This window comes from Gymnodraco acuticeps, unplaced genomic scaffold (genome assembly GCF_902827175.1).
Source record: "Gymnodraco acuticeps unplaced genomic scaffold, fGymAcu1.1, whole genome shotgun sequence".
NCBI classification, from domain to species: Eukaryota; Metazoa; Chordata; class Actinopteri; order Perciformes; family Bathydraconidae; genus Gymnodraco; species Gymnodraco acuticeps.
In genome coordinates this window covers 154,725-178,720 of record NW_022991116.1, presented here as the reverse complement: position 1 = coordinate 178,720, position 23,996 = coordinate 154,725, and the positions used below count along the sequence as shown (strand labels likewise).

Below are 23,996 nucleotides of genomic sequence, written 5' to 3'. Positions count from 1 at the left end.
GTGTTATTAGACATGATTTCATGGTAATACCTTGGACCCTTGTTTGCCTTTTTCCCCAAATATGCCAGACTTCCCTTCTGGACCCTTTGAAAGGAAAACACATTTAGTAAAACTCCTTTAAAAAATAAAAATGCGAGTTTGTCTTTGACAAGAAAGACTCACTCTGACGCCGTTGAGTCCAGGATTTCCAGATGGGCCCTCCTTTCCTTTTAGCCCAATTTCTCCTTTTTCTCCATTGTCGCCCTCCTGACCCATGTCGCCCTTTTCACCCTGATCATAGATTAAGTAAAGTACGTTTATTCATGCAGCACATTTCAGACACAAAGGCAGTTTAAAGAGCCGTTTTCTACACATCAAATACGACCATTCACATAATGAGAAAATCCTTAATATAGTTATGGTAGACTTAATGGATTTTAGGGATGCAAACATTTAATTATGTAAAATATTTGAATGAAAATATGAAATATTCACAAAAACATGACTTCAATAAGGTTAAGGTTACCATTGCACTATATGGCTGTGTTTTGTTGAGTTCAATGTATCCAAATATTCTTTATATAATACATGAAGATATCATTTTCACTATTGTCACTTCAAATGTAAAATATTACTTCTGTATACAATTTTACTCTATTCTTGTTTACATTCAGATGTTTCATTTACAAAGAGTTGTCAACACGTCACCTTGGTTCCATCGGGGCCGGCTTGACCAGCTTCTCCCTCCAAGCCTGGCTCCCCCTGTTATCACACACACACACACACACACACACACACACACACACACACACACACACACACACACACACACACACACACACACACACACACACACACACACACACACACACACACACACACACACACACACACACACACACACAACACACACACACACACACACACACACACCACACACACCACACACACACACACACACACACACACACACACCACACACACACACACACACACACACACACACACACACACACACACACACACACACACACACACAGGTTAATATGAATGAAGCTCTTGGAAAAAAATGTTGGTAGCTTGATGCCGATAAACATACCCTCGGTCCGATCAGTCCCTGCTCTCCGATGTTCCCAGCAAGTCCAAGAGGCCCCTGATACACACACAACACACACACACAGACACACACACGCACGCACACACACACACACACACACACACACACACACACACACACACACACACACGCGTCATTGAACAGATAATATTCACACAGTCTGTCTTGTATTTGTTTGAAATAAATCCATGTCATTTTTGACATTACCTCGATTAAACTATGCATGCAACAGTTGATATAAAAGGGACATTTCACCTAAACTCTAAAATACTATTTTCCTTTACCTGTAGGCTTTTCTATCAATCTAGAGATGACTTTCTTGGTGTGAAACCTGAAGATAGCCGATGTAGAGATTCTGCCTTCTCTCCAGTTACATTACATTACATGTCACTTGTTAGACGCTTTTATCCAAAGCGACTCACATACTCAATACTGTGGACAATCCCCACAGGAGCACTTTGGGGTGAAGTGTCTCAGGGACACAACGACATGCTGACTGCAGCGGGGTTTGAACCTGTGCTGCCCTGATCCCAACACCAACGCACAACCCACTGCACCACACGCCCCCCTGAAATGGATTTGGCGTGTCTTGCTTGTGGCACTCAAAGTGTTAATCTGAGTACTTCAACATAAATGTCTCATTCTAGATTTTCTTTTTTAGTAACATCTGTCGGGGATTACAGATGAATAATAGCCTCTTGTCTAACATTACAGCAACTTTCATTAAAGATAATCCACAAACCTTGCAGTGACGTGTTGTTTCCTGAAGGATCTATTTTTCTATATCTCACTATCTGTCATCGTGTAGGAGGACGTGCGCATCTATCCATACACTGTCACTTGTTCGAAGAAAATAGGTCCAACATAAACTGCTCACACCAAGCTCTGAGGATTATTTTTGAGTAACTGGGTCATTGATTTCTGGAAAGACACATTGCTTTTGAGTTTTTCATGTGTATTTTTTGACACTTTATGCATCACAAGTCAAGTGCCATTGAGTTCCAGTATATTGAAGAGAAGGCAGACCTATACAGCACTACAGGTCAAATGCAGAGATGTATTTGATTTGATAGTGAGGTGTCTCTTTAATCTTCTAGGTAAACGTGTCATTCCTCACCTTCTCGCCTGATTCTCCTGGCAGTCCTGGTTCCCCCACCTTGCCTGGAGGACCCTTGATAAACACAGAGGATGGGAGAAATGTTAAATGATTTTGTGGAAAACACTCAGAAATACTGAGTGTTTGGCTTCAGATATTAACAATATATCAGAGGCTGTGTTCCATTACGTATTGTCATGAGAACAGAAACAGGACACCTTTGCAATGTGGCTTAATTAGTTACATGTGACAGATTACTTCAATCTGAGAGCGTTGTTGATGCACTGGGGTAGGGTGAGCAACAGATACACATGTTTAATCATTTAGTCACACAATACCCTATGTGTGTGTGTCCTCATGTGGAATAGGAATGTGTGTGAGTGTGTGTTGTCAAAGTCTCTCACCTTATGACCCATTTCTCCCAAGAGTCCAACAGTCCCTGGTGGCCCTGCTGGTCCCTTTAAATGACAACACAAATATTTGAATAATAATCAGATGTAATCCTAGTGGTGGAAAGCAATGTACTTTACATGAGTATTTCCATTTTCTGCTACTTGATACCTCAGCTCTAATAACAATTTTGTGGGAGGAGTGTGTGGGAGAGAAACTCCCTCTGGAGGGAACACAGGGATTTTAGCCTTTGCAGACCATTTACATGCACAGAAACCTATAGAACACACTACAGGAGAGGGAGAACCCTAAATAGCAGAACAAGATGACTATGGAATAAGCCAAATGTATGATAATTACTTGATAACCTTTGGTACCTAAAGTATATGTTGTAATAATAATAATATAATTGCTACTTTTAGAATATCTTACTACTTCTACAAAACCAACTGTGTGTATTTCACCCTAATTAACATCAGATCTTCTTTAGTACGAACAATAGTGAAGCATCTGTACAGTTTGGCTCTGAGAGCGATGACCTGCTGAGAGACTTCTAATGCTTGGAAAACACTGACGCTCTGCCATGAATGCTTCTTATTGTCAGTGCAAATGAATGATGGTTGCTCCCCGGTTGACTCGCAGTCCAAACACTAGTGATGGTATAAGTGAAGTCACCTGTGTGCTCTTTCTTTCAATTTGCAAAGACACCTACCAGCTGGGCCCATAATGTATTGTCTCATCAGTGAAAGCAGATGTGCAGCACGACATATGAGACAATGGAGGATGATCGGGAGGAAACAAAGGTGAATTTACAATGTACTTAACGTGAGATTTATATTTAACGATAGTTCCTTGCCTTCTTTTTATCATCAGATATTTCTTAAGGGGAACACAAAACATAGGCTGATTCAAGCTATGAACGAAAAACAGTTTTGCCTTTTGCACTATTTTATACTGCAATAATGCGTATATTTTGAAAAGGGTTAGAGGTATTTTTTTTATTTTTTGGAAGTTGAAACTCAGCTCCTATAATACATCTATCAACCTGTGCAGCCAAAACAGATACACATACATGAAAATGATCCCTTTAGCAAATATGTATACTATTTTCCACACATTGGATACATGCTATATTTCAGGTTTGGAGATTATATTACCCCTGTACATCTATGCAATTTTCTGAACTGTTCTCCTCTTAGGATATCAGAGCAACTTTAGAGTTTGTATTCAAAACGATCAAGCAGTTAGGAATGACTGCTAAGTGCAGCCCTAACAATCCAAACAGACTTGATATCCAGTCCTTCCCATTGTATGTGTCTTTCCTTTTGCTGTGTGAGGTGAGCTGCCTTAAGCTGCCTTAAGCTGCCAGAGTGTGAAAGCACAAGCTTTTGCTGAAACACGAGAAAATGAGCCTGATTCATTCGTACCAATGAAAGCAAACGAGGATACCCGTCTCTATTATTGGTGACTCGTCTTTTTCTATTCAGGACTCTTTAGCGTGAATTCAAAACTCTTTACATTTCTTCCTGCTCTTCTTTGTTTTATGTGACTTTAAATTGAATATTTTGACTTTGGTCAAAGAGACAAAAAAGGTGGAGGGACTTTTTCATACTTTCCTGACATTTTATAGACTGCAATTCAACGTTGGACTATTTACTACTGGTATAACTGGCTGCTACTTCAGTGCATGTATGCGTGCACATACTTTTATAATGCTGTCTCTTATATTGTCTACCTCGGATGAATACTTATGTCATTTTAATTGTATTAATGTTTTATTTTGCCTTTTATCTACACTTTGCCATTTGCGGTAAGAATGTGAAACTTCCCGCTGTGGGACAGATGAATGATATCTGATTTACATTCTAATCCTAAATCAGATTTGCTGAATATGGGCAGATGAATTGATAATAAAACAATCATGAGATGCTGTATGTCGTGGGTTAAGATGTGGAGAAGAGAAAGAGACCAAGAAGATGGTCGGGTCGTACCGGCTCGCCTGATATTCCTTTGTCCCCTGGAGGTCCTGAGGGTCCCTGGATACCCTGCAGACAGTAAAGTAGGTTTAAAAAACACATCATCTTACATTCATAATACTTTGCATGCATGCATAGCTTGTTGACTGTGATCAAATAGTTGTGGGGTTCATCTGTGTTTCTGAATCTCTTAAACTTAAAGTTTATTTATCACTATTATCATATCATTTCTATGAATAAGCAAAGTGAACTCACAGGAAAACCTTTAAATCCGGATTCCCCCGGCTCTCCGATCTTCCCCTGTACGGACACAATTCAAAGGAAGAAAATATAAGTCGGGATAAAAACAAGCTATTTATGTAATAATATTATATTTCAAGTACAGCCTGTTGGCCTCCCCTCAGACAAAGCTTGAATAATAAAATGCACCCGTCACCCCTCCTTAGTTTACTTGCTTACTCAACTCCTGGATGCCTATGGGCCCATGGTTAAGCTATTTGATCACATATCTGTTTAAAGGCATTTATGAGTTTGGAAAAGTGGGGAAGAGCAGCATTCCCCAAAACGACTGTATCGCCCAACAATCTCTATGTGTTTTTTTAAAGATCACTTTTTGTGCTTTTTAATAATCCTATAGCTAAAGATAGGCAGGAGAGGAGGAGAAAGGAAACATCATTGATCAAAGAACCTGAAGTCATTATCCCCATAAAGGGAGGGAAAGAGAGTTTGAACTTTGTACCTTCATTTCTACGGAGCACTTCTGTATAAGAAACTGTAAAAGCAATTGATTTATTTGCAATCTTTTCTCTTGCTTTTCTTATTCCAAGTTTTTATCAACCTTTTTCTATTTGCTCTTGAGAATTCACCCCTAACAAATGAGTTTACAAACCTTCTTTGTAGATAAAGTTTAGCATTGTCAGAGAGATATGCCTGCATCGAGTTAAATGGAGTAAATCTCCTTAAATCCCTCCAGATGTGGAAATAAGTCGGCTTGTCTTGTATGTAAATCTGCAGAAAGACGTTTCTCTCTAGTCAAATCTGCCCGTGGTCCTCCGCCCTGATGGTATCAGGTACGTCTTCTAAATCATCCTGATGCTTTCGCCTCTCCAGAGGAACATAACAACTTACAAAATATACAGCAGGAAGGAGAGGAAAAGTGGAAAAAGTGCTCGAGTGCTTTACCTGTGGTCCAGGGAAACCTATTTTTCCTGGAGGACCCTCAGAGCCCTGTGGAGAGAGGTAAGGATGAGAGGGAGCTTTGTGCTGACACATCACTTCACTGGATACTTCCTGCCTCCTGAGAGGATGGAGGAGATGTGCAGTTCTCTACTTTTGGTGCAAAAGATACATTTACACTGTGTATGCTGGAGGATATCATTTATACACTAACATTCTATGTTATTGTCATTATGTTTGTGTACGCACAGTTTGATTTTGTAAATGTTTCTAGGAAATGTCAGTATATGCATGAGATAAAGTGAGATTTCTTACCGCCTTGCCCTCTAACCCCATCTCTCCTGTTGGACCGTCGGGCCCTATCGCTCCCTGAAACAGAAATTGACAGCTGTCACTTCACCAACAGAGGTCACTGTAACACAGCCAGACAGCTGTAAACAAACATCTCTGTGTACTGCATTCAGACCAACACGGCCCCCTGTCAGAGGCAGTGACCGGCTGTAAACTACACTTTTCCGGGGTCATAAGGAAGTCATGTTTGTATAAATGTGTGTGTGTGAAAGTGAGTGTGCACAAAATTAATCAATAACTACAAGTACATTTACTCAAGTGCTGTACTAAAGTACACTTTTTGACATAATGTACTATGAGTATTTCCATTGAATACACATTAGCTTTCTGGTAATCCACTACATTTCAGGGGAAACTATTGCACTTATACGGCACTACCTGTATTTCACACTACTAGTCACTGCTTACATTAAAAAAACATGCTTATATAACATAAAACATATGTATATATTTATTGACCCAGTAGTATGCAAAGTAACTGAAATTGTTCAGATGTAGACAAAAATAAAAGTGCTTATTTAACCTGTAGTTGTGAGTGATAACACCAAGATCAACAAGATCAAACATTCTCTGATTAAAATACTTTAAAATTAGACAATGTGCGTAGTAATTAATTTAACCTTCTATATTTTATTAATATATTTTAAGGACACTTTACTGATAATACTTCTGTACCATTACTTAAGTAATATTTTTTACAATTGTTTTACTTGTGACCAATATTAGTTTTTCAATGGCATATGGCGATAATCAGAGAATAGAGCAGACAAAGGTTGATAGATGTGTTATTTCTTTTCCATAATAAAATAAAACAATTTAATGAATTTGAACTTAAATTTACATTTATTTATCGATGGTTTTCCTACTTTTACTTAAAGGTGGGGTAGGTAAGTTTGAGAAACCGGCTCGAGATATACTTGTTGTTATATTCCATGGAATGCTCTTAACATCCCGATAGCAATGAATATCTGAAGTGCTTTGACAAAAAATCCATAAAATAACGTCATCTGTGGAAGCCGTGGCGCTGTAAAAAGCACGACCAATCATCTGAGCCGGCCCGGCTAAAATAACTGGATGGCCTACCTGCCTGTCAGCCTTCCATCTGTGCACAAACTTATCTCGTGCCCTCATTGGTCATGTGCACGTTTGTGTGTGTTGGAGGAGGGGCTCTGTGAGGAAGTGGCAGATTTTTTCCGGCTGTGTATTTTCAAATTCTAGCGCACTCGAGCTGGTTTCTCCAAAATGACCTACCCCACCTTTAAATAAATATCCCAGCACTGGTAGAAATACTCTCTCCATAGTCTCCCTTGCCCTATTTTATTGTATTATTTGAATTCCTTTTTCTACAAGTATATTGTATGTTGCACAATATTTTCATTGCCAACAACTTTAGCTTTTGTGCATATGATAGTAAACCCTTTTTAATCTTTGATTCTAAAGGGTGTCACTCCTATACACACACACACACACACACACACACACACACACACACACACACACACACACACACACACACACACACACACACACACACACACACACACACACACACACACACACACACACACACACACACTGTAAGAACAGTCTGACTGTTTAGATTACATGGGTGCAACTGTCAAACAAAATAAGTCTGCAGTGCTTAAAGGCTGCCAGTGCAGAGCAGTGATAATAAATGGCAGTCATCTGCTCTGGACCTGCAGCTCCTCATCTGCACACTGGAAGATGCTGGCTCTCTGACATGAATCACAGCTACCAGAGATTATAAATAACAAGATTTTCTTAGTAAAAGAAAGCAAATATAACATGACACAGCCACACAGGCAGCCTTGTTGTGTGAGTGTGTGATGACCGGGCACACGGGGAGTAAAGCTGAAGGGATATAAGCCTATTATACGTAGAGCGGGATAAGCAGCGCTCATTAACATTCCTGTCTGGGGTACCTGCTACCCACTGCGAGCGTTTATATAGCCGGATTAACCGGTGTGGTACCAGGCCACGGAGAAAACCACTATCACTCAAGTACAAGGCCTTACAGTTCATTAATTGCACATTGATTTGTAGCAGAAGTTTCAAACAAAGGCAGAAAAGGCGCAGAAGCAGGGGCATTTGAAAATAATCAGAAACATCTATATTGACTAGTTCAATAATAAACACATGAGATGAATATGCTCCTCAATATGGAGAACATTAGCTGAAGATTTGTAGGCCAAACGTGAGTGGTTAATCGAAGAACAAAAAAACATGAATAGTAAAAAGGATTTTTCATGGCTGACAACCATTCAAATGTTTTTTTTAAACAAAAACACAGACAAACAGAGAGAAGAGGGTGGTGGAAGTACTATTTTTCTTAAAGGGACCATATTATGCTCATTTTCAGGTGTATATCAGTATTGTCTGCTTCTAATGTCTCCATGCTTTAATGTTCAAAAAGCTCTTTATTTCTCTCATACTGCCTTTTTACCCTCTGTCTGAAACCAGAGCCCAGTCTGCTCTGATTGGTTCGCTGGCCAGCTCTGTTGTGATTGGTCAACCGCTTAGAGATGTCCCCCCCCCTTATCAGGTACTATATGTTGGAGCGCTAGCCAATAGAAGGGTGAGTGTTTTATGTGATGTCGCTGTGTTCAGGAAGTAAACAAAGGAGTCCAATGGAGGTGTTTCAGACAGGGGGGGGGAGGGAGAAACTCTCTCTGGAGGGAACAAATGGGTTCTAGCCTTTGCAGACCTATATAACACACTTCAGGAAAGGCAAAACCCAGAAAAAAGCATAACAGGGCCTCTGTAAGTTGCAAGAAATGGAAATAAAACACTGGTACTTTGCTTATGTAAACGCTTTTATCTCTGACTCTACAGTTTTTCCATGTTAGAAAACATTCTGGTGCCAATGTTTCTGAGAGTGAGGCCAGATGTTACATTGCTGACAACATTAAAGTGCATTCCTAGAGCCAAGTGCTAAAAGACACATGGTGTTTAAGTCAGTGTAAAAGTTGTACAGCCTGTTTTCTTCAGAGTTGAACTCATTGTATGAATGACACATTCCCTCATGGTGGACATTCACTCAAAAGAGCTGTTGTCTCCAACTATGCTATGTCTCAATTTGTGTTCTTACACTTCCTATTTTGAGCGCATAAGTTAGTTCACATAAGTGTGACAAAATACAATGCTAGTACGCAGATGGTGAACTCATACATTCAAATTGGAAATTGGAACACTGGAAGGGGAGGGACTAACAAACGCTTAGAAATGGCGGCAGAGAAAGCGGTAGCTACCGAAAACACAAGACTACAATTAATACAATTATCAATTTGTCAGAAGAAGCTGTAAAAGAAGAAGAAAAAGAAGCAGAGGAAGAGGTCAAATGTTGCAATATTTTGTGTAAGGGCAGAGCCTTGTTCAATTTGAAAACACAAGCCTGATGAATGTTATGCACTATGCAAGTAAGTTCACAGTGTACTACACAGGTATACATATCCAAATTGGGACACAGCATTATATTTTAAAGGGTTTAGTTTTGATGTCCTTTATCAATCATTTTGGGTTATTTTCTACATCGAACAAAGCAGAGTTGTGTTTGTCCAGACGAGTGATGGATTTGAGAACTCAAATTCTTTCTTGTGCTGACTGTGGTTGGTTGGTTGGGGCAGCGGGGGTGAGACATGGTGCATATCTGTGGTTGCACACATTTACTGAATGTCTGAAAGAAACACCTCGACATTATGTCCTCTGGCTCTCTCCACTCTGGACTACCCAACATACTGTGGGTAATGTAGCAGCAGGCAGCAGTACTGGCACTGGGAGCTGCAGACATCAGTTTGAATTGGAAACACAGTTTGAGACAATAGAATGTCTCAGCCAACCACAGCGAGGCCCGTCTCCCATGGGCGTTCAGATAAAGCTCAATGTCGTTTTATCCCACTCTCCAGCTGGCTCAGTGCACCGCATAAAAACATCTCTTAAAAGCCTTTGAAATAGTTTGGTGACACAACTGAACTTAAAAAGAGGTACATAAAGAACAGAGATGTGTCAAGCTGACCCCAAAACATGAATTCTATTGTGTGCTGCTCCATTTTGCCTCATTGTCATTACATTGTCCTTTTTTATTAGTTGTTGCCACTTCCTTGGAGCAATAATGTATTTGGTTTCCATTTAAATTCCAGCTGCTTGTTTTGACGACTTTAGTTGTATGCAATTTCACTTTTGATGTTCATTTGATTTGACTAATCATAGGTGGTTACTGGTGTATCTACAGTTTATTCATTTTAGGTTGACATATTTATTTCCCAAAGCATGAAAAGCACAGGTGTAATAAATACAACTGATAGGAGTGCCTGTGTTTCATTTGCATGGAATGCAGTCATATTTAATATGATTAGTTATACCTGGAACTGACAACTACAAGGCCAAAAAAACTAATGTGGTCCCAGCTGTGTGCATCACTTTTTAGTGTCCCCATTTTCATTATGTTTTGAGCATCTTGCAGCATTTCGTTTTTGGCCGTTGTAACACGTTTGTTCCTGTCCGCCACCGTAGACAACTCTGCGATAAATGGAGTATCTGATTTTAACTTCACAACGTAACCATATCATCTATCTGAAAATACAGTGACTAAGGGTACAGGCACAATGTGTTTGCAGTGTAATGCTAATGCTAAATGAGCAATTGAATCAGGCTGATACTACTGTGAATAACCCAATCATATGGTGTAAAAGTCACATCATCATCTACGTTTTGCACATTTAGGAACATTTAAAAACCAAGTTGTTCTGTCACAGCTGATTCTAATCTGAAAGCTGCCATTGTGGTATTTATGAATGATGTTTTATGAGTTTGAAACCAATAATTAAATCTTTGCTTTGCTAATCCCACCCATAAATCATGTCCACTCATATTTATCTGCAAAGAAACTTCAAGAATAGCTGCATTTAGAATGTCATGGACAGAACAGGCTTCAGATCTCTTTTTTACATGTCCTTCAACTCGCAGTCATTGTTCCATTAATGTGGAATAAAATCATGGCTGGAGCTCTTCCTGCTGTTAATAAGCGCTGACTTGAAAAAGGATGAAACAGACTCGTGCTTTTACTGTGAACCCCAGAGTGTGTTTTGCAAGCACCCATGTCCATTAAACACACATGACCTCAGTTCAGAGGCAGTTCCATATCACTTCATTATGTTCACCCGCTCAAGTTTTTCCAGCGGCTCAACAACAGCAGTGGCACATGGCTCTTATTACAGCAAGTCTTTTACCAAGTATATGCTATGTTCTTGAAGGGATATCTTGGATGTTTTAAAGTGCCGGTTATGTGAGATTTTGACCTATAGTCAGTGTATTACATTACATTACATTTAGCTGACGCTTTTATCCAAAGCGACTCACAATAAGTACAGTATTACCTATAATAGATGGAGGCACGCGTCCAGTGTGGAGAAACAGGCGCGTATTAATTGAAGCAAGACAGCCTATGGGATTGACTTGAAATAAACCACAGACGTCATGTTCATTATTAAGAGGAAACATGCCATTACCTGTGACAGTGACAATCATTGATGTGATACATTTACTTTTTTTAAATACGGCAACTTAATTGTTACCGTGGTTTATCTGTTTTTATTTGTATTAACGTGTGCTCGCCTCTATGTATATGCTCTAGCATTTTATCTGTGTGGTACGTTTGCTGTTGTAACTCCTCTGCAGGACAATTTACTGCTGTAATGCATATTTTAGTAAATAAAATCAATATCAGTTTAAGTGTATTCTTTTTTTTCTATAATATTATTACTACTATACCTTTTCAGACAGCATTTCTCAATAGGAACTGAAGCACTTATCTATGCTCTTTTCAAAATGACCAGACTCCATTGATAAAAACACACATTCTTCCTGGTAGAAAAGGATTTTCTGCCTCAATTGATTCGTGTGTATGTGTAATTGTGTGTCTTTAGTGATCCAAACTAACCCTTTAAAACACTCAAGTCACACAATAACACAATACAACTAGAGAGATCTTTATATAGACCAGCATCTTCCATGTTCAGCGAGCTAATATTACTGGTGTGGTACAAGCTAAAAGATATACATTATATAACAGCTTTCCCATCAGAAAGGACTGTCTTATGGCAAGCACAAGCACATTCTAAATATACTGTAGTATGAACTCATACTGGTGAAGATGAATTAGGTGGCTCTTCCTCTTATAGGTGGATAACTACATTTTGCTGTTGCCACCATACGCAGTTGGTTGACTTCCTGTTGGTACTCTTGTTCGCTTTTCCAAAAGTAGGTGTGTGCCAGCTACTATTTACTGTAGGTTATACACTGACTAGGTATTATAACCTTATATTCTTTATTTGTATTTCTCCTCTTAAACTCTTACCTGTCCCTTTCCTTGTTTTAATCATGTTCCTGTTGCTAGTTCAATATAACACCTGAATTGCACAACTTGGATCAATAAAGAATTATTTGATCTTATCTTGTCTTCTCCCTGTTGCCTTACCTTTTCTTATGTGACCCTCCTTAAACACATCCATGCCATCCCTTTAATTAAGGTGAACTATGATACACTTCCTCCAGAACCCCAGTCAACAGTGAAACTGCAGAGACCCACAGCGGTGTGAAACTTACCCGTAAGCCTTTGGGTCCTCTGGTACCGGCCGGCCCCCCTGATCCAGCAGAGCCCTGGTGAACAAAGGAAAAAGGGGGGATGAAGAGAGGAAGGGGGTCGGGGGAGGAAGGAGAGATACAACTCAGGTTCACACTGACAGAGCACAGAGCCCCCTGGTTGTTGACCCGGGGGGGCGGGCTGACTTTGGGAACACACTACAGGGTTTGTTGTTGGATCCGTCACTCACACCAATTAAAGAGCCTGCCCCGGAATCCCGCCCCGCTGCACCCCCCCACAGCCTTGTATTTATGTTTGTTTTGGTGCCCCCCCCCAGATGCTCAGCCCCACTCTGTCAAACCTGACCGTGGCAAGGACACCGAGGGGAGGTGGGGGGGGCAGCTTCTAATTGGTTGTAGGTGTTGCTCTTTTGACTGACAGCAGGGTAATGCAGGTTCAGCAGGAGGCTGCCAGCTCTCATAACGCTCAGAGAGACCCTCCCCACTGAGAACACTACACACTGTCATCGGAAACATTCTGGAGACACTCAAAGACAGCTTTGTTCAAATGTTAGAGTTTGAACCAGTCATGTTTGACACTTTTCCCTAAAACAGCCGTACTTGCTAATCCAGACAAAACTAAAAAGTGGTTAACTGTACATCTCATTGATGCGCAAACATTACAAAGCAAAAAGTATTGGGGTAAAAGTTCAACATTTTGCAAAAAATGTACCATTATATATATATGGCACTTTTTTTTACATTTCAATATTTATGTTTCTAAAATGTTCATCTAAAAAGATACCACAGATCGTCAAAGACAGTTTTGTTCAAACGCTAAACTTGTACTTTACGCAATGCTTCTGCTACTCCGGACAGAAATGTATTGTTGATAACAGCTCAATAATATCGATAATTTACAAACATTATAAAGCAGATAATAATGGAGTAAAAGTGCTAAATTGTGCAAATAAGGGGAGATATTCTACTCTTCACTCTTTTCAGGGAGGGACAACAACACATTGACAACACACACACATGGGTCGCAAAGCCGTTTCTTTGTGCATGCACTATGTGAATTGCTCTATTTTATGTCTTATTTTCATTTCTGAGCGAGAGTCTTATATATTATTATAGTATTATATCTTGCATTGGTAAAGGAGGCTGTAAGTTATTTTTTGATTGCCAAAACTACGCTGTTGCTGCATTTGAATCTTAAAAATGTGCTAAAGAGTGGTGACTTACTGGTCTTCCTGGTGGTCCGGTCGGCCCGCTCCCCCCTGGTGTCCCTGGGTGACCCTATCATAGGAACACACACACACACACAGATTACAACTGACACAAAATATCATGCAAATGGTACTATTGTTCTGTCAAACATCAAATGTGTAAATATACAAACTAATTCTATGTACGTGCACTTTAAATTTGAAGTTAGAAATTGGAAAATGTATTTGTTTAAATATCAGGAACATGTTTGTCGGTCCTGCTTTCTGTTTAAAATGTCATTTATCTGCCTTTTATTGAATGCTTTGACTAAAATGGAAAATGATATGCAAATGATGAGGCACTGTAGAAACCTGCCTGTTTCACTAAAACAGGAAGTCTGTTATGAGGATATTCTGATTGACATAATGCCTCAAACAATGATATTGCTGTTCTGTATTGTTGTTTTCGACAAAATTACAAAACAATGACATTTAAGTGTCAAAATAAAAATAGAAAGGTAATACATTGGATTTCAGTCGCACACACACAAAGCACAAACGCACAGCTGCAGAAAAGCTCTGCACCCTGGAGAGCAACTCTACTGTAACAATAAGAGCCGTGTGGAGAAGAGAAAAACAGACTGAGGACATGATAGTATATCTGAAAACATTCCGCTTTGGGCTGCTTTTCTTTCCTCTTTGTATTGGACCTCACTCTTGGCCGGATCATTTGTAAAAGCACAACTATGTAATGGGGAGTATTCTCAGTCAGATCAGCTGAGTGCAATAACAATCTGTCCACAGTGGAGACCCATAGCACAGCAGGCCGCTCTGATCTCATGAAATGGTGAACGCATGTAATATGTCTGCTGGTTTTGGTATGATGCAGACTTTGTTTCTGTTTTAAGCTCAGAGAGAGCAGGATACATGTGTATTGAGTTCGCTACGTCTTGAGAGAAATGTCAGTAGGAAACTTCTCTCTGTTTCCTGAGATTGATGACTTCAGGTTGATTCACTTCAGTTGGGAATTCAGTACACCTAACCCCCTGATCCCACCGGAAGCGTCTGCGCCGCGCTGCGACCTCCTCCTGCGACCTCCTCCTGCGACCTCCTCCTGCGTCATAACCCACCAGGCGCGTTTCAAAACGTTGCGGAAGCGGAGCGTCGTGTGTGCAGCCTCGCAGTTGTTGGATGAACATTCCACTTCCTGCCTGCGCCGCGCTGCGCCGCGCTGCGCCGCGCTGCGCCACGTCAAAAATAGGATTCATCCTATATTTTAGAAATTCCTTGCGGCGAGGAGCTTCTGGGACGCTTCGAGCCGCGGCGCAGCGCGGCGCAGCGCGGCGCAGCGTGTCTGGTGGAATAGCACCCATTGACTAGAGTGGCCGCGATCGCTAAAAACGCCGCAGCCGCAGCGCAGACGCTCCTGGTGGGATTAGGGGGTGAGACTGTGGACATCTGACAAAGACAGGGCCATTTAAAGGGCCAAATAAAGGTTGTTTGCACTATTTGAAAGAGCAAGGTGTGTGACAGCCCATGAAAGACCTGGAGGAAAACTGCGATGCCCTGCAGACTGAAGGTCAAATGTGGATGCATGTCTATCACAATCATTCTTTGTTTCTTTATTCTTAAAAATGCAAATGCAGGGATTCTACGCCTTTGTAAACATCCAATTTAAGGACTTTTCAGGCAACATTCGCACAAAGGAAACTACTAAGCACTGCATAGGTTCAAACATAGATCACGTAAATAACTGCAACAGCACTGAGCATTTTTTATAAAGGGAACTATCGGTTTAATGACCCATGCCGATTTTTGTGTAAAGTTTCAAGGTCAAACGATTCTAGTGGCATTGGTTTCACAGAACAATAATGGAGCAGTGTCCGTGGATTTTAAATATTTTCATGGAGATAAATGATTGGACATTATCCTTTCAAACGTTTTTCTCTTTTGTTTGAATCAATGTTAAGACTTTTCCAGGTAAAGATCTCCCGCCGCGTGCTTGAGGTTAGAAAACCTGTTCCAGGCATGAGGTGATGTGCACACTTTGTTTTGTATTGACCAAATCCCACATCACTTTATTCCCATGGGAATAACACACACAGTTTAGTTTGAGATGAGCATTTCTTGTGATTTTTTTAATGACACTTAGCCAGAGAATAATGTATACACTCATCAATGAAGCTATCAAGCTCCACTCTCTCATGACTCTAGCTCTTTGTGTCTTACCAGTGATCCTTTTTCTCCAGCAGGTCCAGGATGGCCCATCTCTCCTCGATCACCCTAAACACACCAAAGTACACACTCAGTCTTTAATGATGGCACCATACAGGTTCTCTGAAATAGTATGTCTAAAAGTGCAAATGAGAATTTCTTTCTTATTAAATATGTGCTACATTTCATACAATTCTGGATCAGAAATCTAAACATTGGATAAAACCAGGTTCAATACTCTGCCTTATTTTAAAAATAGGAGTATGGAATTCTGGCCATGAAAAAATGTGAGCCAACTCCGCTCTAAAAAGAATATAGATAAAGTCTGGTGCGTGTGAGTTCCACTGAAGTGGAGATTTATGGCTCAAAAACGAATTAAGAATAAACAGCCTCTAAAAGAAATGCATTGTAAAATGTAGACTCTTCAAGTGAATAGGGTAACATTATAAATGATAGATGTCACCATGAAACTAATGCTAACTTTTGGCGAGATTAGGAGAAATCTACAAACACATACAGATAATGTTGGCAAAATAAACATTTATATGTATGTTTGTATTAGTTTTCTTTCTTTCACCTTAAGAAAATCCAAACTCTTTAATCCCCAAATTCACCAGTGCATGAAAAAGAAATATGTTGTCTGTCGTGTCTTGACTTAAATGAAATAATTTACAAGGAAACACAAAGTTATTTGACCTTCTCTCCTGAGAGTCCTGCCTCTCCCACAGCTCCGATGAAACCCACCAAACCCTGAAACACACACAACACACACACACACACACACACACACACACACACACACACACACACCACACACACACACACACACACACACACACACCACACACACACACACACACACACACACACACACACACACACCACACACACACACACACACACACACACACACACACACACACACACACACACACACACACACACACACACACACACACACACACACACACACACACACACACACACACACACAGTTGGATGGATGAATGGATTGAAATTTTGAAAAAAATGGAAGCCGCTCAGTCTGATTTCTTACTCGTTCTCCCATGGCTCCGACTAGCCCTGTAATACCGGTTTCACCCTGCAGAGATATAACAAGGCATTTGTTTGCAATAATTCAATCAATACTGTTAACATTTTGTTTCAAAAGAGTAAAAATCACATTGACTTTACTCACCTTGACTCCCTCTGGCCCAACCTTCCCAGGAAATCCTTTTCTGCCCATTCTACCCTGAAAACGGGCAAAGAAGAAGGGTAAATAATGAGGAAAACACTTCATGCACGACATCATATATCCTCAGTTAATATACAGGATGTGCTTCCTGTGAGAGGACAGTTTGAGGAGGCAGAGTGCAGCTGACAGGACCGTCTGGCTCAGGTGATGCTGACTGGACCTTTGTGTTCAGTGACCACCATGTTCCGCTTTCACAGACGGTAAGTCCCGGGGTTAAGATAAGTGCTTTTTTCAGCAGCAATAACTTTGAGTCAGAGACGCCAAGAGACGGAGTGACTCAACCATTCCAGTTGAGTTGAAAGGTTTGGCAGCGATCAGAAGACAGTACAGGCTAACACTGTATTTCTCTCACACAGTTCATTATCGGAGTAACCTGATCATTGATATGAGCTGTCCAGGATCTTCTTATCACGACTGACCGTGTCAAACAAATAAAGAAACTCATGTCAAGTGTATTCATGTTAAGTTGACCATGGGTGTATTATAAGACAATGGCCGACTCGGCAGACATTTAAGGCCCTATTTCCTACTTAGCCTGGTTGTGTAATTGATCAAGTGACTATGTGTGCTTGTTTTGCCCCTTTTCAGATTTGTTCGATACTCTTTGTGTTTCTTTGCAACTTTTTGCAACTCTTCGTAGTCTTGGTGTCACTTTTGACATCTTTCATTCACTCTTTGTCACCATTTGAATTCTCTTCGTAGTTTATTTGTGTCTGTTTATTATTGTGTCACTATTTGTGGTTTCTTTGTCTTTTTGAGTCAGTTTGCAGCTTTGTTTCAACTCTTCGTAGCCTCTGTATCTGTTTGTAATCTTTTTGTGTCTCTTTCTAGTCATTTGATTTGAGTCTCCTGCTGGTTGGTTTGTGTCTTTTTGAGCGACATCATTGCAGCACAAGACAAGTGAACATCACAACAAAGTGAGAACAATAACAACAACAAAGGCCACACACAAACTGAAGATAGAAATATAACAAATATTAAAACATGTGTCCAAATCTGAAACAGAAACATGCTAACCATTGTGAGATCACTTAAAAAAAGAAAAAATACAAACATTTTAAATCTAGAAACCAAACCAAAGAACATGGAAAGGATGTACGTCTTAAGTTTTGTCTTAAAAGTGTCAATTGAGGAGGGACATTTGATCAAAAGAGGAAGGTTATTAGAAAGCGTTGGAGCTGCAATCGCAAGGTCTTCATGGCTTTGTTTGTTGAACAGTTGAAATCACATTTTCTGAGAATCTAAGAGGTCCACGACTAAATGGATGAAGAGCAACAAGGAATGATGAGGGTTAAAGAAAGACAGATAGAAGAGGGGGTGTCATTGATAGCAAAGCAGTGAAGCTAAAAGGCAGCTGGAGGTGGAGGAGTAGCATCAGGCACCTGGCCAGAGATCAATCACTGCTCCTGGAGGAGTCATACACCACTTCCCCTCAGATGGGGATGGAGGAGGGAGTCGGTTAGAAGCAGGAAGTGGGGGGGAGTATAAAGTGACTGCGAGTAAGAAAAATAAAAGCTAGACTGATAAATAAACATTATAAATGTAGAAGAGTACAGTTAAAAGCATGTCTATAATTGTTATGGTCAGTTTTCTTTGCCCTTCATTGAAGCGAGAAATGAGAAATAAAGTCAACAAAGCTTGTGTTTCTGCAGTGACCCATTCAAATCTCCCAGCACTTGATGGCCGCTATAAATCTTGCCACCTATAAACATGGTGATGGCAGTTATCACCCCCTGGTGGACGGGAATATGGATTGCACACGGTCCTGCGCTGTGAATGGACGATCGTCTGGAGGCAGGACATAAGAACCTCCATAAAAACTCCAGCTATACATATCTGCAGGAACAACCCTTTATGACCTCAAATAAAGTCCAGATGAACTCTCACTGTGACACAACAAACTCTGGGATGCACAATTAAAATGCAATAATGAAATGATACGGCTTACTGTGTCGGGGACCGAGACTGGTTTACAGTAAGCTGTCTATGTTATCACACTGCAGAGTGAAATGATTGGCTTTTACTGCAGACTAGGTTGCTCACAGCATGCTAAGTGGGTTAGTTGAGCATGCAAACAGATTTAAATTCAAACTGAAGCTCATAGACTTTCTGTCCCTTTCCTGTCCTCTCTGACTTTTGTTACTTTACTGTACTGTGCTCCAAAAATCCGGTGTTCCATCGAATTTCATCCAGAACAATCTTAGGCTTTTGTCCCTTTTATCCGATTTTATTTTCTCCTAGTTATTTTCATTTCTTCTTCTTTTAGTTGATAAATGAGATAATTTGCCTTAGATTTATTTCAGCTGTCATTTGCACTTAAATATTTCAGATTTGTTTTGTGTTAATTATTGTTTTTACTTTGCTTTATTTGAAATGAAGCCTCTAACTTATTTTACTACATAAAGCTTGAACGGATGAATACTTGAGAACTATAAGGATTTAAGTCATGAGAGGTTTCCTTTAACAAAATAAACAATCCAGAGATGATCCATATCCCGATCCTCAGAAACTATTGTACCGTATAGATGTAGGGAGAAAAGTTCATGTGCAAAATGTTCATTTGCAGCCAAATCTGTTTTTGTTACCTCACAGTAAGTTAAAAAGCTCTGCGGAGTGTTTCTGAGTGATGCAGCTCACTGCTCATGTTGTTTAGTGCCTTTTTATTACGTAGTTGGTCAATTATTGATATTTGCAAAGTGTTTATTTATGCTAATCATCTGTCAATGATTAAAAATGGTCCCCACTACTTTGTACACAGGTCTTTGATATATCATGCCAATACAGCTTATTTGCATTGAAACAAAGGATACTGAATGAAACCATAATGATGCACATAGGTTTGATTGGCCTGAAGAAACACACAGACCATCACTAAACACACACTACACTAATACTACACTAGTGATCCTGGTGGTCTTCACATATCCTCTAACTCACCTCCAGTCCTGTTGGGCCGGGTGGTCCGATCGGGCCCTCGTCTCCCTGGAAACAGATGATATTGATCTTAGCATGAATTATGTTTGGGGACATAAAGAAGAGCCTGGTGCCGTAAAAACTTTAACGTCCTTTGGTGCTCTGGGGTCGTTGTGATGTGGGCGGTGACTTACCTCCGAGCCAGGCACTCCTCGTGGCCCCGGTAAACCTCGGAGCCCCAGCTTTCCCTGGAAGGGGAAAAAGCAGGAAAATGATAGCTAATGTTTAAATGTAAATGTGGTAATGACACAGATGTTTTAACCAAGAATAGTGTGTCCGTCACAGTTGGTCCACTACTTTGGTCCGGACTGAAATAAATATATGAAATATATATAACATAACATTTCACAGAGCTGCTATCATGACTGCAGTCTCTTGCTCTTGTTCTGCTTTATGTTTTAAAACCTTCACCAGTTGATGCTCACCTTTGGTCCTTCAAGGCCGTTCTCTCCCGGTGGTCCCATGTCACCAGGAAAACCCTGTCATGATCAATGATACAATCAGTTTTCTATTGTCTCCCTGCACAGACTCACACATTTAAAGCAGGGATGTACAAACAAACCTCGGGGCCTGGAGGTCCAGATGTTCCAGCAGGGCCTCTCTCTCCCAGCTTTCCCTGTGACAAAAACAGAAGAGAACATGAGTAATGTCTTTAATGAATAATTGTATATTTGATAAGAGTAGCTTAAATCCCTGTATTGCATATGTGTGCATTATAAGACTATAGAGCTTTAGTGGTGCTAGAAGTTAACTGTTTCCCCTTGTTTACAGCCTTTATGCTAAGCTAAGTTAACCTTAACTGTATGGATGGACACATACGATGTTGTAGGTCTTGTTCTCTAATTATTATTCCCCAAATCCTTTACATAACAACACTCACTTGAAAGTGAAGCCTTTTATTTGTATTTATTTAAACACTTTAGTATTTATTGACTTTATTCATATAGTAGTAAATCTATACCAAAACGTACAAAAGCAAAGAAAGGGATCTAGTTAACAGTTGTATTTGCTTATTAAAACTTTCTACAAAATAAACACAATACAAAAGTTGTCTTTAATTCTAAAAATAATCATTTTTTTGTAAAATGTGTCTACTTGAGAATAGAACAAATATTAGCTGTACTTTAGACACTTTCTATGTTTTAGTGGGCATTTCTGTGAGCATGGAGATTATATATACCTTATTCAATATTGTTCATTCAAATGAATTCATTTATTTATTTGATTGTTCATGTAAAAGTGACTACAGTATTTACATGTGGTGGAGCCTGGGGTTATTTGAAAGAGTTGCCTGTTATCTATGTCACAATGGATACCTTGTCTTTCATCTACCTACGGGTACAAGTAAATAACCTGAACCGGAATACTCAATTCCCTCTATCCCAGAATGGATCTAATTCTTGGCCAATAAATCATTCGATTTTCCGATTAAATTCCCTCCATGCATTTGTCATGTATTTCTACTCATTCAAGCCAAAACTCACCTGTGGTCCTGGTTTTCCTTGGACCCCTGGTAACCCCGGACCCCCCTGGATGCCCTGTAAAACACAAACAACACATAGTAAAAAACTACAGATAGAATTCAGAACCCTGATTTCTTTCTCAGGGAATTAGAAAACATTCCACATGGACGACTCTGCTCAGTATTCCTGTTATCTCCTGGGATCTCTGCTCTCTGATGCTAACATGTCTGAGACTGCCGACACAGACAGACAAAATGAGGAGTTTACATACACTGCACAGCACACATCTGGCTAAGTCGTTATGCAAAGGAACAGTGGCTTTGGTAAAGAGAGCATCTATTTTATCACCGTGTAGATAAACAAGAATGTTCTTCTTCTCAAAAAGAAACTTAATATGAATGTTCATAAATCAGTTTGATTCCATGCTTTATTTTAGTCAAGATTGGAAGAAAAATGGCATGCTGTATTTATTCTTTTTGGAAATAATATGTTCTTTGAAAGAACAAATGGTCAGGAACCAAGCCAACCTTCACACACTTTTTCAATGAATTCAAACAATATAGCATAATCTCATATCATGTCACACACAAGAAAGCTAATAAGACCTAAAAGTAAATAAACAGATTTAATGCATATAACATTAACTATGGCATAATAAAATGTCAATGTCTTTTTTCGTTTGTATTGTTTTGTTTGTACTTTTGCATTACTAAGATCCAAAGGCTTTAGTGTCATATTCACAATAGCTGAAGTACGGTGGCCGACAGGTGCAAACGTGCTCCAACGGCCAAACACAATTCAATTAGGGGGAATGACTGCAGTTTCATAACCGATACAAATAAAGAAGAAATGGCCAACTATATAATCCTGAAGGTCACAAACCGCTCCGGTCCCAGCTGTGTGCGTCACCTTTTAGTGTCCCTTGGCTTCCGTTGTGTTCTGAGCTTTTGTCGTTTCTTCATTTGAAGGCGTTTCGCACATTTCTCTGTTTTGATGTATGCAACATTTTTTAAGCTGCAGCACGTTTTGGCCTAATGTAAGCGTTAGCACCTGTAGGCCACCGTACTATAGACTCAAATCTTAAGTCCCAAGCTCCTTGAACAATGCAACATAATGTATATAAAAATAAATCAATAAAAGTTGTGTTAGAAGGAAAATGAATAGAAATAAAATAGTGCAAGAGAATGTTGCAGGTGACTAATGTGCAAATAAATGCGGAAATTGTATATGTCTACAATAAGATGGTAAAAACAGAAAAAGATCAAAGGCTGTGTAACACCCTGAAGTGTGTTTTGGATGCAGCATGCAGGAGAGTGTGTGTGGTTGAACTTTTATGACATTCAAACATGGTAAATGTTGCTTTAGCGACCTACCTTGTCTCCTCTGTACCCGATCTCCCCTTGCTGTCCAGGAATCCCAACTTCACCCTGACGTAGAGAGAGCAATGAAGAACATTAGGAAGAATTGTAACTTCCTACTTCCTCGATCACATTCAGCCTCCTTAACAGACTTCACTAATTACACGCTCTGTGCATGATAAACACGCGCTCACAATGAGACTGTTCATTAGCCAAGTTCTTCATGTGGCGTCAATCTGTTTTATGAAAGGCTCTGATGGCCTTCATGTACACCCACATGTCTTTTGGAATAAACCAGCTTTAAACAGTAATTACAGTCAAATGATTAATTCAGCGTGCATGAGTAGCTTTCTTATAGATCTAAAGTGCTTAATGTGGGTGAACCATTCAGATCATTATTAGAAGATCAATCTTGTTTTAAAACATTTCAGTGGTAGGATCTTGTCTCTGCAGGATATCCAACAAGCGTATTTTTCAATTCAACACAAGGTTGCTCGTTGCACTAAAGGAAACTCATCACACAATGAAAGTCATAGAAATGCCATAAGAAGAATACATATTAGTGGGAAGTAAATCACAAATCTCATGCTTAATGTGAGTTTAAAACATCATCAGAGGTTTGTATCTGTTTGGTTGAAGGTTTGAATAAATGAAAGCATGCTCTACTGTATGTCTAAAGGTTAAACAGAGGGGGCTACAGTCGGATGCAAAGGAGTACATATCCATCACATGCTGCTCAAACACAGGCCAATAACAGGAATATTCAGATCACCTTATCACCTTTCAGTCCTGGTTCTCCTGGATTTCCCAGCACCCCCTGGAACAAAAGCAACACATAAGTAA

At 39.9% G+C, this 23,996-nt stretch overlaps 1 protein-coding gene across 1 annotated transcript in view; it reads right to left on the bottom strand.

Moving 5' to 3' along the window:
- Positions 1 to 23,996, bottom strand: part of LOC117560206 (collagen alpha-1(XXVII) chain A-like) — a 111,708-nt gene that overhangs the window by 10,072 nt on the left and 77,640 nt on the right. The window contains exons 16-38 of the mRNA XM_034237048.1: positions 23,926 to 23,970; positions 23,169 to 23,222; positions 21,817 to 21,870; positions 20,895 to 20,948; positions 20,758 to 20,811; positions 20,467 to 20,520; positions 20,297 to 20,341; positions 17,303 to 17,356; positions 17,162 to 17,206; positions 16,801 to 16,854; positions 16,120 to 16,173; positions 13,928 to 13,981; positions 12,707 to 12,760; positions 6,050 to 6,103; positions 5,741 to 5,785; positions 4,814 to 4,858; positions 4,574 to 4,627; positions 2,597 to 2,650; positions 2,214 to 2,267; positions 1,079 to 1,132; positions 688 to 741; positions 163 to 270; positions 31 to 84 (exon numbers count right to left, since the gene is read on the bottom strand). Of these exons, the coding sequence (XP_034092939.1) occupies positions 31 to 84; positions 163 to 270; positions 688 to 741; positions 1,079 to 1,132; positions 2,214 to 2,267; positions 2,597 to 2,650; positions 4,574 to 4,627; positions 4,814 to 4,858; positions 5,741 to 5,785; positions 6,050 to 6,103; positions 12,707 to 12,760; positions 13,928 to 13,981; positions 16,120 to 16,173; positions 16,801 to 16,854; positions 17,162 to 17,206; positions 17,303 to 17,356; positions 20,297 to 20,341; positions 20,467 to 20,520; positions 20,758 to 20,811; positions 20,895 to 20,948; positions 21,817 to 21,870; positions 23,169 to 23,222; positions 23,926 to 23,970 (1,251 nt within the window). The remainder of the gene's footprint in view (positions 1 to 30; positions 85 to 162; positions 271 to 687; positions 742 to 1,078; positions 1,133 to 2,213; positions 2,268 to 2,596; positions 2,651 to 4,573; positions 4,628 to 4,813; positions 4,859 to 5,740; positions 5,786 to 6,049; positions 6,104 to 12,706; positions 12,761 to 13,927; positions 13,982 to 16,119; positions 16,174 to 16,800; positions 16,855 to 17,161; positions 17,207 to 17,302; positions 17,357 to 20,296; positions 20,342 to 20,466; positions 20,521 to 20,757; positions 20,812 to 20,894; positions 20,949 to 21,816; positions 21,871 to 23,168; positions 23,223 to 23,925; positions 23,971 to 23,996) is intronic.